The sequence below is a fragment of the Sphaerodactylus townsendi genome, linkage group LG05, assembly GCF_021028975.2.
Source record: "Sphaerodactylus townsendi isolate TG3544 linkage group LG05, MPM_Stown_v2.3, whole genome shotgun sequence".
Taxonomy (NCBI): Eukaryota; Metazoa; Chordata; class Lepidosauria; order Squamata; family Sphaerodactylidae; genus Sphaerodactylus; species Sphaerodactylus townsendi.
Window position 1 is genome coordinate 20,666,093 of NC_059429.1, and position 12,200 is coordinate 20,678,292.

Here is a 12,200-nt window from a genome sequence, read left to right on the forward strand (position 1 = left end):
TAGGAAGTGGGTGGGGCTAAATAGGGCTTTTGCCCAACAGGGCTTCTGATGGACTACTGGCAAGTTGATTGGCTGTGCAGATTTTAAAAAAACAACAACAACGTTGCTTTGGTAGCAGCACAAGGATGTGCTGTGTTCCTGAAGTTAAACTGGGGCAGCCATTTTGTGGTCCGCTCCTGCAGCGGCCATTTTGTGGCAGCCATTTTGATTGCTGCGGCCGAATTCCAAATGGGCCTGCAGCCTCAAAGAGATTGGGGACCCTTGATTTACACTGCAAAATTGGTCTCTGGCGCCATTTCAGTTTTGTTTTTTACAAGGGGAGGTGGGGCTGTAGAAACACAAACTGTAGGCTTACCCCCTCAGTGAGAATCTTGTCTGAACCATGACTCCCAGGTCAGATTTCCAGCATCAGGTGTCGACAACTAAGGCGGTGAAAGTCACACAGCCCAACACCATGCCAGACCCTTCCACTTTCCCCAAATTAGCTAACTAACAGTTCACAGTTCTCATATCTCTAGAAACACGATGAATCCCCCAAGACAAAATATGAAGGATTACTGGTCTGCGGCGTTACTAACTGAACAGGTAAACGTCAAACCCCTCCTGTGGCTCTCCAGACGGCAGGACTGTGTCTGTGCAGGAAGGGAAAGGCTGAAGGCTGAGCTCCCAGCCACAGAACGGAGCTCACACCATTTGCCTAATTCCCTTGCCAGGGAACCTCCCAATATACTCAAATCCCTCCCTAGCAACAGGAAGCCCCAAGGCCAACCCAAGCCTTTGGAGAGATGTCACCTCCACACCTTTTGTCACTGGCCCTTTCTGCACGGGCCGGAATCACTGATTCCTACCCGGTAAAACATTGTTGGGGGGGGGGGGGGGCGCTTCGCACAGGCGGTGCTGCGAAAACGATGCAGTGCCGCTCTTTCCCTCCCCAAACGATGTATTCCAACCTCGCTCAGGGAGCAAGGTTTTCAGAATATGCCGGCTTCCACCTGTTGCCAAGCGAACGGCAGTGGGAGGAAGCCGGCATATTTCCTGCGCCAGCCCCAAACGGCTTCTTACCTTGTCCGGGCTTCCATCGCTCTGAGGAGGCCAGGGGACACGCCTACTGGCCTCCGTCACGGCAGCCGTCGCTCTGGCCATGGGGGCGTGTCCCCCCGGCCTCCTCAGAGCGATGAAAGCCCGGACAAGATAGGAAGCCATTTGGGGGGCTGCATCGGCTGTGAATCATGCCGATGCAGCCCTGCAAATCTGGCCGTGCAGAAAAGGCCTACGTGAGAAAGGCAGGCTATAAACCAGGGGTCCCCAATGTGGTGCCCGCGGGCACTGTAATGACTGCAAACACCCTTTCTGGCACTCATCGTGTTTTTAGGAGGTGGGTGGGGCCAGATAGGGCTTTGGCCCAGGACAGCTTCTGATGAACCGCTGGAAAATTGATTGGCTGTGCAGATTTCATTTAATGTTGCTTCAGCAGCAGCACAAGGATCTGCGCTATGTTACTAAACTTAAACTGTGGCAATCATTCTGTGGCTGGCTCCACTTCCTGCAGCAGCCATTTTGTGGTAGCCATTTTGTTGCTGCGCCTACCATGCTGTGTCTGAATTCCAAATAGGCCTGCAGGCTCAAAAAGGCGAGGGCTTCTGCTAAAAACCAAATAAGAAAATAAATAAAAACTAGTTGCTGACTGGGGATATATATCTATCAAGGGTGTTCTCTATGGCTAGGTGAGTCTATGATGGAAGGGTCCCACCCAACCCGTCGCCCCGCAGATAGGCAGAAGGACTTTCAAGGCCCACTGAATGCTTGCTGATGACACAATGTGCAGCTAACTTCCAAAAGAACAGTGACATGAACCACGGAGTGGACCAATCTCTTACCTTGCCAATATCCAGCATGTCAGCATAGCTCAGAAGGGCCACGGGAATGTCAATCTCTTCATACTGACTCCGGTTGCCAGCAGGGGGGACCTGGAGGAACCAAAATTAAAAGGGTGAGGGCAGACTCAGAGGAAAGAACTGAATGGCTGCACAGACACAACATAGCTGTTTGCAGATCGCTCCAATCAGATCCAGGCCACATAACCTTTTCCGCCAACGATTTAATTAGCCTCTCTTCTCCAGCAGTAGCTGGTTAGATGTATTCCATTCTGAATGGAGTATTTCCAACTGTTCCAGAATTATCGGCGGGTTGAAGCATGTTCCCTGCAAGGAAATGCTTAAGAGTCTGGAGCCTTTTGAGTCATGAAAAAAACTTGGAGGGGGGGTATTGTGCAAGAAAAATTGACTCCTACTTGAATTAGAGGCTGCAGAGGGGCAGTGCATTCAAGATAGACAAATGAAAATGTTTCTTTAGGAGCAGCAGTGGCGTAGGAGGTTAAGAGCTCGTGTATCTAATCTGGAGGAACCGGGTTTGATTCCCAGCTCTGCCGCCTGAGCTGTGGAGGCTTATCTGGGGAATTCGGGATATTAGTCAGGTTGTACATTCCTTATCACACACGCCGGTTGAGATCTTGGGATCTAAGTCAGCTTCTCAGTTCATCCCCACTCACCTCACAGAGTGTTTGTTGTGAGGGGGGAAGGGAAAGGAGATTGTAAGCCCCTTTGAGTCTCCTGTAGGAGAGAAAGGGGGGATATAAATCCAAAACTCTTCTTCTTCTTCTTCTTCTTTAGACCATGTTTTACTAATTTGTGGAGCTCGTTCCACTGGCTCTTAAAAGGAGATTAAGGTTGGGAAGACAGAAGAAGAAGAGTTTGGATTTATGTCCCCCCTTTCTCTCTTGTAAGGAAACTCAAAGGGGCTGGCAATCTCATTTCCCTCCCCCTCGCCAAACAACATACACCCTGTGAGGTGGGTGGGGCTGAGAGAGCTCCGAAGAACTGTGACTAGCCCAAGGTCACCCAGCTGGCATGTGTTGGGAGTGCACAAGCCAATCTGCTTCACCAGATAAGCCTCCACAGCTCAAGTGACAAAGCAGGGAATCAAACCCGGTTCTCCAGATTAGAGTGCATCTGCTCTTAACCGCTACACCAAGCTGGCTCTCTCAGGACTATCAACGGCTGTTAGAGCCTGCATGCTCAGAAGCAGTGTGCTGAAGAGGCCACTGCTGAGGAAGGCTTCATGCTTTAGACTTGCTTGCTTCATCTGGCTGACCACGGAGGGAAACAGGAGGCTGGACTGGAGGAACACTGGGCCTGATCCAGCAGAGCTGCTCATCGTGTCCTTGCAGAAGGAGCATGTTGGATAAGCAGGGAGCTGGCTGGAGGCCTGGAGGGGGGCAGGGGGGGTGTCAAACTCGCGGCCCTCCAGATGTTATGGACTACAGTTCCCATCATCCCCTGCCAGCATCATGCTGGCAGGGGATGATGGGAACTGTAGTCTACAACATCTGGAGGGCTGCGAGTCCACAGAAGACTGCTTTCATGAGCTTTGGGAAGAGGAGTAAAGCAGCAAAGACAGAGCATAGAATCATTACCGCCAAGCTCATAGTTAAACATGCGGATCAGAGGGATGGATTATGTACATGACAGAAAAGGGGAGAGAGGGGAAACTGGTTTATTGAGCAGTTTGGCACTCACTGAAACCTTTCATGGTGCCCACCAAGTGTTTCTAAAAGTGACTGGGGTTTTTGCCCAGGGACCCATAGGGTTTGCAAGGCAAGAGACTAACAGAGATAGTTTGCCATTGCTTGCCTCTGCATAACAGCTGCAGACTTCCTCGATAATCTGTCATCCAAATACAAAAGAGGACTGACCCTGATAAGCTACTGAGATCTAACAAGATGGGGTTAACCTGGGCCATCCAGGTCAGGGCACATCCAGATCAGGTGTAATCGTGCATTCTTTGTCTAGAGCACCATGTGTGAAAGATGCAGGGATTGCACAGAAGACTCTGAAATTTTCCCTAGGCTAATTTGCATCACAGCAAATGGATAAGAGCTACACGAACCATATTGTGAACTCCTGATCCTGAATTGGGGTAAGTTCTTCTATGCCAGTGGTGGCGAACCTTTGGCACTCCAGATGTTGTGGACTACAATTCCCATCAGCCCCTGCCAGCATGGCCAATTGACCATGCTGGCAGGGGCTGATGGGAATTGTAGTCCATAACATCTGGAGTGCCAAAGGTTCGCCACCACAGTTCTATGCTGTAATATTATATTCTTCAAGAAGAGTCTTAGAAGTTCACGCCCTTTAATGCTTGATTACCGGTTTGTGCTCTCCCTGCACAACAGGGCCGCAAATCTCACGAGGAAGGACTCTGGCATGCAGAGAAAATATACCCTACACAAGCCAGTTAGGAAGCAACAGCAAACTGTGTCATGGAAATGCAAGACACACCATCTGCAATGAGAAGGGGTCACACAGGCCAGCTTCCGAGGCTTGCCTGGAAGGCAGACAACCATGCTAGTACGTCCCATTGTCTCAAACTGCAGGTGGGTGGTCAGGCTAAACTTCTTGCAGAGCCACCCCCAAAAAGGATCTTTTGACACTCGAATGGCAATCTGTTTGTCAACCTTTGAAAAGCCGAATGACTCGTTCTTTATGTACAGCCTTGGCAGGCAGCTCCCCCTTTGACTCAGGAGCCTCTTTTCCAAAATTTCATTTTTTCCCCCTCTGCTGGATACGCGTCCATATTTTAAGGTGCAACGCTCTGCAGCTCCATTCTTGCAATGTTTGAAATTAAACGTTATTACAATCAGTGTTTATTTTAAAAAGGCGCCAAAGCACCAGCTTGCAGGAGAGCTGCTTGGCACGCGTTGTAGACGCGTTCCAAAGCAGCGGTCAAAACACAAATTGTGCGCACATTTGTTTTCCACCAAATTCCTGTACAAGACTAAAAACAATGTGAAATGTATTGTCAAAGGCTTTCATGGCCGGAAACACTAGGGTGTTGTGGGTTTTCCGGTTTGTATGGCTGTGTGGCCAGCATCTTCAGAGGATCTGATGCTAGTAAAGCAAATGGAGTATAAATACCTGAAATTCCATGGAAGCTGTAGCTACCTTGACCATGTGCTATCCCAAGTTGGCACATCAGATCCTCTGAAGATGCCAGCCACAGATGCAGGTGAAATGTCAGGAGAAAATGCTAGTGGAACGCGGCCATACTACCCGGAAAACCCACAACACCCAAACAATATGAAACTTTTTTATTGCTTCAAAACATTTGCAAACGGTGGGATCTTAAAGGGAGTGTGTGTCAGGAATGGCAACATGGAAGTCAGAGGTGGTGGGGAACTACCGTGGCCCTGCAGACACACAACTCCCCCACCCCATGATAGTTTGAGAACGTTCCTTTACAACTCACCAGCCTCTCTCTGCTGACTATCAGAAGTCCCCGCGCACCATTAATCTGCGCCAGCCTCACTTTCTCATAGAAGGTGCAGTTGCCCCGCATCACCATGGGGATCGTGTTGCTAAACCCGCCCTCGGGCACGTCGGAAGGCGAGCATAACACCGACACCGTCTGGTTCTGCAGCTGCAGGAGGGACTGGAAGAGAAGGGCAAGGAGAAAGATGTTTTACCTGCTGCTCCCCACGCAGCACTTTACGGCCAGGACGAGCCACCAGAAGGGCCCACCTGCCGGGGAGGGTCAAATACACGTCGGTTGGAAGAAACTCACGGCTTTGCCCAAGTCGTGGGGCAGAGGAGCCCACAGGGAGTTGAAGAGGATGCAGTAATCCTTGCCTTTGGCACTCCCCTTCTCCGAGAAGGCGTGGACCATGCCATACTCACAGGATACCTGGAAAAAAATGGTGATCCTTTGACAACCAGGACGAAGGAAAACACAGGTGGGGCAATCTGAAGGAGGGCAGAAGGGGGGGTAATGGAAACAAGCCACCGTGGGCAATTCTGAAGCATAAGCAGGCAGCAGGTTGGCTTCCATGGATCTGATTGGCTAGTGCCAGTACAAGATCGACTCAGGCAGCAGGGAGAAATTCCTTACATTGGAAAGAGGTGTCATGGCTAATAAAAGGGATTCACAGGACCCAACTCATTGCAACTCTTTGTCCAGACCAGATTAGCAGCCTCTGACCCTTCCCAAGTGGGAAAATGGTAGAGAATATCAAAAGGGCCCTGCTGGATTATGCCGAGGCAGGTCCTTTGCGTTTAGGATCTGGCCAGTGGCCAGATCCCTACAGGAACCCCACGAGGGCATGGAGGCAACTAACAGCACTCAAAAGACTGTCCCTAAACAGGCAGATTTCCATTTAGCCATCATGGCCCAAAGTGCAGTTTAAATTTCTGCATGTAAAGTGCCAGCATTCAACTTACGGCGACCCAATCGGGTGTGCAAGGCAAGAGACTAACAGAGTATCAAACCCCAGATCTGGAACTCAAATCAGGCTCTGCAACGTGAAGGTTTAGATTAGAAGCCTTTATTGGCTCTGACAGCACTACGATTTCAATCGGTGCCAACAAATTATTTAGAAGTTAGATATGCTCAAATACCAGTTAAAAAAAGAATTTGTATTTGCAGACATGAAGTAGAGGATCTACCTCATTATGTACTGAACTGCCCCCTGTACGCAGAGCCTAAGGCTAAGTTTCTGCACAGTTTTATATCTCTGTCCCAGGTGTATTCTGAGTCAGATAAAATATACCTTCTCCTTGCAGATTTGGATCCTTACATATCCTATAGGGCAGTGGTGGTGAACCTATGGCACGGGTGCCAGAGGTGCCACTCAGAGCCCTCTCTGTGGGCACGCACAAACAGGGTTGCCCCCCACACATCTAGGCTGGCCTGGGCCGCTGGGCTTGATTATTAGAATTAAACCTAAGACCTAATTTTGGGCAAGCAGTGTAGGTAACCCTGTTAAGAGCTGTTAAACCCCACTGATTTTCATGCAAAGAACTAAAGCGCGATCCTTTACCTGGGAGTAAGATCGGTTGCTGGCAATGTGTCTTGCTTCTGAGTAAACCCTCTTAGGGTCGTGATTCACCCATTGGAAGAGTTGCATGGTTGCTTCAAAGCAAAGCCATCGACTATCACCAAGCTTACTTCCGAGTGATGCACACCTCAGAGCCAAACGTTTTTTCTAAACTAAAACCTCAGTATTCGGGTTAAATTGCCATGTTGGCACTTTGCGATAAATAAATGGGTTTTGGGTTGCAATTTGGGCACTCGGTCTCGAAAATCACTACTATAGGGTTGGCCTTTTCACTTTGGAAGCCTCAAAGATTAACAAGAATGCACGGGAGTAAACGATTGAACTAAAAACTGTATAGGATATGTCTGAATCCAATTTAGACACATTGGAAGGGGGATTGTGAGGAACTTAGTGTCCACATAATTGATTTTTAGTCGTAAATGTTTAATCTGTTCGTATATTAAGCTGGATTAGATGTTTTAATGTAGTAGTATTGTAATGGCTCTACAATGAAGTTGACTTGACTTGACTAGAAGCCTTTATTGGTAGACGGAAAAAGCTAGTTCTGCTGGCACATTCAAACAACCCCAATATATCTATCCCAGATCCTCCTCCCCCCTCCCTCACCCATAATACCATCCCACACAAGGCAAGAAAGACAGGAATGCGGGATGGACTCAAGGTCAGAAGGCTGAGATAAAGCTGCCTGGCCCTGGAAAGCAAAAGTATTTTGCTATCTGTTTGTTCATTCCCCATCCCCCCTGGTGCAACTCTGCTTGACGCCAGGCTCCCGCCTGACACAGAGGAAACAGGCCATTGCATTCATCTGCACGGGGACCTTGGTATTCCTTGGTGGTCTCCCATCCAAGTACCAGCCAGGATTGATCCTGCTTAGCTTCTTAGATCAGGCTAGTTTGGGTCATCCAGTCAAAGCTTGCTTCAACAATAGATCCCTTAAAATACAAACGCAATTGCCGTTCTCTCAAAACGTTTCAAAAGCGTTCTCGTTCGCTGCTATCGCAACAGGAACACTTGGAAACGACGGTTGCGAGACAGACAGCTCTTCAGAGGTCTGCTTCGGTCCTACGTGTGGACCCTGCCCAAGGAAAGTAGTACTGTGATGCAAGTCACGAAAGAGAGAGAGACGTGAATGCCGTCTGCACTTACGACGCCAGCCAGAAAACAGCAAACTGCGCCAGACACGTTTTGAATGCTTTGCCAGGACAATGGAATGTGTGGCACACGTGGGAGCAGATTTTTACCTATGGTGTCTACCGCCATCCTACAGGCATGGGGCTGGTTAAAATGGCTCAGAATGACAATGGCAAATGTTGGGGTTGGGTACAGTCTGCATCCAGGACCCCTATTCTAAACTTTGCCAAAAAATCATCCACCCCCACCTTGAGTTGAAAGAAGGGCTTGCCAGCTGGGAGCCTGACTTGAGAACAATGCTTCCTTCACCCTGACTGGTGCTACGTTCAAGCCTGCTAACCCCGCCACAACCACAAGTAGTGAGAGGAAGCGGAGCAAAAAGAATCAATGCTCCTGGAACGCTGCCCTTCGCACGAAGTTAAATGAGAGGAGATCCCACGTGATTCTGCAGAATTGGCTCCTGGCTGTCTTCTCATCAAGTACGAGGGGAAGCCCTTTGGCCTGGGGTAGATCCTCCCAGCCAATGTGACGGAGGGTAAGACAGGCTGTGGCTCAGCGGAACAGCGTCTGCTCGGCACGCAGAAGGCCCCAGGTTCGATCCCCAACGTCTCCAGTTAAAGAGGTCAGGCAGCAGGTGATGTGAAAGACCTCTGCCCGAGACCCTGGAGAGCAGCTGCCAGTCTGAGTAGGCAACACCAAAGGCAGTTTCACGCATTTTCAAGAAGCCGCACCGGGGAGGGGGGGTGATGGCAACAAGTGGCCTGGCTCCCAAACAGTTTACCCTATGACTAGCCCAAGGTCACCCAGAAGGCTTCATGCGGAGGAGCGGGGAATCAAACCTAGTTCGCCAGATTAGACTCCACAGCTCTTAACCACTATACCACGCTGTCCCTCTACAAGCAACAAGGCATGGGTGGGAAGAAAAAGAATGCATGTGCAGAGGGCTTGAGTTGACCAGACCCCTGGGGAGAGAAGGAGACCAGAATTGCAAAGCCCCTGCCTTTAGGGCAGTGATGGTGAACCTTTTCGACACCGAGTGCCCAAATTGCAACCCAAAACCCACTTATTTATCGCAAAGTGCCAATCCGGCAATTTAACTTGAATTCTGAGGTTTCAGTTTAGAAAAAAACGGTTGGCTCCAAGGCGTATGTTACTCAGGAGTAAGCTTAATGAAGAAACTGTGCAATGCTTCAAATGGGTGAATCACGATCCTAGGAGGGTTTACTCAGAAGCAAGCCCCACTGCCAGAAACTGAGCTTACTCCCAGGTAAAGGATCATGCCCAGGCCAGCCTAGATGTGTGTGTGTGATTTTCCACTCCCCTCCCACATGATGAACTCTGTGCGCGAGTGCACCCGTGTGCACTCTGGCACCGTGCCATAGGTTCACCATCACTGCTTTAGGGTCATCACTTTGCAGAGATAATCAGTGAGTCCTCTTCCCGCCTAGTATTTATTCAGATATTTATACACTGCTTTTCTCCCCAAAAAAGATTCGTCCATCATGCCCCTTCCTCAGCTTTACCCTCACAACAGCAGCAATGCTGTGAGGTAGGCCAGAGAGAGGGAACCAATTTTTCTCTCTTTCTCACAATACTAAAACCAGGGGGCATCCATTGAAAATTCTGGGGGGAAGAATTAGGACTAATCAAAGGAAACACTTCTTCACTCAACATGTGGTTGGTGTTTGGAATATGCTGCCACAGGAGGTGGTGATGGCCACTAACTTGGATAGCTTTAAAAGGGGCTTGGACAGATTGAAGGAGAAGTTGATCTATGGCTACCAATCTTGCTCCTCCTTGATCTGAGGTTGCAAATGCCTTAGCAGACCAGGTGCTTGGGAGCAGCAGAAGAAGGCCATTGCTTTCACCTCCTGCATGTGAGCTCCCAAAGGCACCTGGTGGGTCACTGTAAGTAGCAGAGTGCTGGACTAGATGGACTCTGGTCTGAACCAGTAAGCTTGTTCTTATGTTCGCAAGGTCAGTCAGTGAGTTCACGTGGGAGTGAGGATTGAAACTTTTCCTTTATCTTTCCCTTCCCTGTGTGCAGGTGGATTTTATTAGGGTATAAATCTTGTCTATCCCTCTGAAATTAATGGTGCCAGAGTACTGACTTATATCTTGCTGATTTTATTGCTATATTTTACAGTTGTAAGCCACCCTGATCTCACACAGGGAAGGGAGGCCTATAAATTGAATAAAAGAAATAACGAACGCCCCCACCCACCCCCAAACCTAGTTTATCATGCTCACCACTAAATCACACTGACTCTAGAATCAAGCTCAGTTCCAACTATCTTGCAAGGGGCTGATCCCCAGTGGGGCAAAGAAGAGCATGCTAATGGCACCTGTGCAGATGGCTGGGCAGCAGTGGAGAGCGAGAGCTATGAGCCAAGCAGCGTCGGGCCTCATCTCTACCATGAGCTTTCTCACTGGCTACACTTAAGGCCTTCTCGCTCCCTTTCTCAAGCCCAGTCCTGGCCCAGCTACAAAGGGATAAAGACTTGCCTGTAAAGATTACTGAGCTGCCATGTGCGAAGGACTTTGATCGCTTAAGCTAAACCCCACATAACCACTTGGCAGCAAACTCAGCAGCTATTAAGATACAATTAAAAGGGTAATCAAGGTAGGCCGCTGATGGCGGGATCTGGGCATGTACATTTCCCTCTCTTTGTTCTCTTTAATCGGTGTAGACAAAGCAAGCATTAGAACGTGCAGAAGATCGGTCACACAAAAAGCAAAATTAAGATTCCTTCCTAGTCGTTAACTTGTTATGGGTGATCCAGAGAGGTCACAATTAAAAGTAAAAAAATTGGGGGAGCAGGTACAAGAAGATTGGCTACTATTGAAAGAATTTTTCGAGACAGCATTTGACGTATTGTGAGATTAATGTTTACAAAGGTTTTTGGTTTACTTATCTGTTTCGGTTTTCCTATAAGGTATGTAGACTGAGTATAGTATGATAAGATTAGCTAAAAATTTTATGAGTTAAGAAGCTAGCCAATGATATTTGAGTTAATAATGAAGAATAATAGAGACGTTTGGTTGAAATCTTAACAACTTGAATGTATGTGTTATATATATGTATGTGTTATATATATACATACGTATGTGTTATATATGTGTTATATGTTATATATTATATATGTAAATGTATGTGTTACACATGTGTTATATGTATATATGTGTTATATATATGTGTATATATGTGTGTTATATGTATATATGTGTTATATATACGTGTGTATATATGTGTGTATATATATGTGTGTGTATATATATGTGTGTGTATGGGTGTGTATATATGTGTGTGTATATATGTGTGTGTGTGTATATGTGTATATATATGTGTGTGTATAGATAGATAAAGAGAGAGAGAGAGAGAGAGGGAGAGAGAGAGATACACACACACACTAGCGGGGCCCGGCCACACGTTGCTGTGGCAATTGTCCTTCTCATCACAGTCCGCAACCCACACAGATGTCCATGCAGGTCCAATGATCCGCAGCATAGCCTTTTGGGGTGGTCAAATGGAATCCCTCTTTCCCTTTTCAATTCACATTGTTATATGGTGGTGTCTTGTTTTTTTAGTATAATGTAACCCTTTCCATTCCACAACAGAACTGTCCAGAGTGCAAATCCCGCTGTCCATGAGGCTGGTTGACATGCACAGTCCTGGCTTGGGTAAGGCAGAACTGGGGCAAGGAGGCTATCCCAGTCAGGAAACAGAGGCAGGGTGGTGAGGCGCTCAGATAGAGGCCAGCTCTCTGGGTTCTTAAAGGGCCATGTGCAAAAGAAGCGGAGCCAGTAGTGTTGGTTCGCTGCGTTAGGGCGTGACTAACAAAGTCACTGTTAGCTTTATATATATATGCTGAGCTTCTTTTTCTGTCAAGGGACCACCACTGGTCCGAGGAGGTACAAGGCTGAATGGACCCACAGTCCAGCTGCGTATAAGACAGTGTCTTGTGTTTATGAGCAAAGGCCGCAGCTTTGCTCTTCTGCTTCTTGCCCAAAGGCCCCTAACTCAGAGATCAAGAACTTGCTTTGTTTGCCCAGCTCAGCTTCAGTCCCTGGCATCTTCAGGAAATGGCAGCAGGGCTCAGAAAGGACCCCTCTCTTCTCAAGACCCTGCTGCCCATCAGCACTAAATGAACCCAATGGTCTGGCTCAACGCAAGGCAGCT

The 12,200-nt window shown here is 48.2% G+C and overlaps 1 protein-coding gene across 2 annotated transcripts in view; it reads right to left on the reverse strand.

The window, feature by feature from the left end:
* The window catches only part of SPPL2B (signal peptide peptidase like 2B), a 36,925-nt gene that overhangs the window by 22,168 nt on the left and 2,557 nt on the right, over window positions 1–12,200 (reverse strand). For both annotated transcript variants that reach the window (XM_048497411.1, XM_048497413.1), the window contains exons 2-4: window positions 5,620–5,739; window positions 5,305–5,487; window positions 1,878–1,967 (exon numbers count right to left, since the gene is read on the reverse strand). In XM_048497411.1, the coding sequence (XP_048353368.1) occupies window positions 1,878–1,967; window positions 5,305–5,487; window positions 5,620–5,739 (393 nt within the window). The remainder of the gene's footprint in view (window positions 1–1,877; window positions 1,968–5,304; window positions 5,488–5,619; window positions 5,740–12,200) is intronic.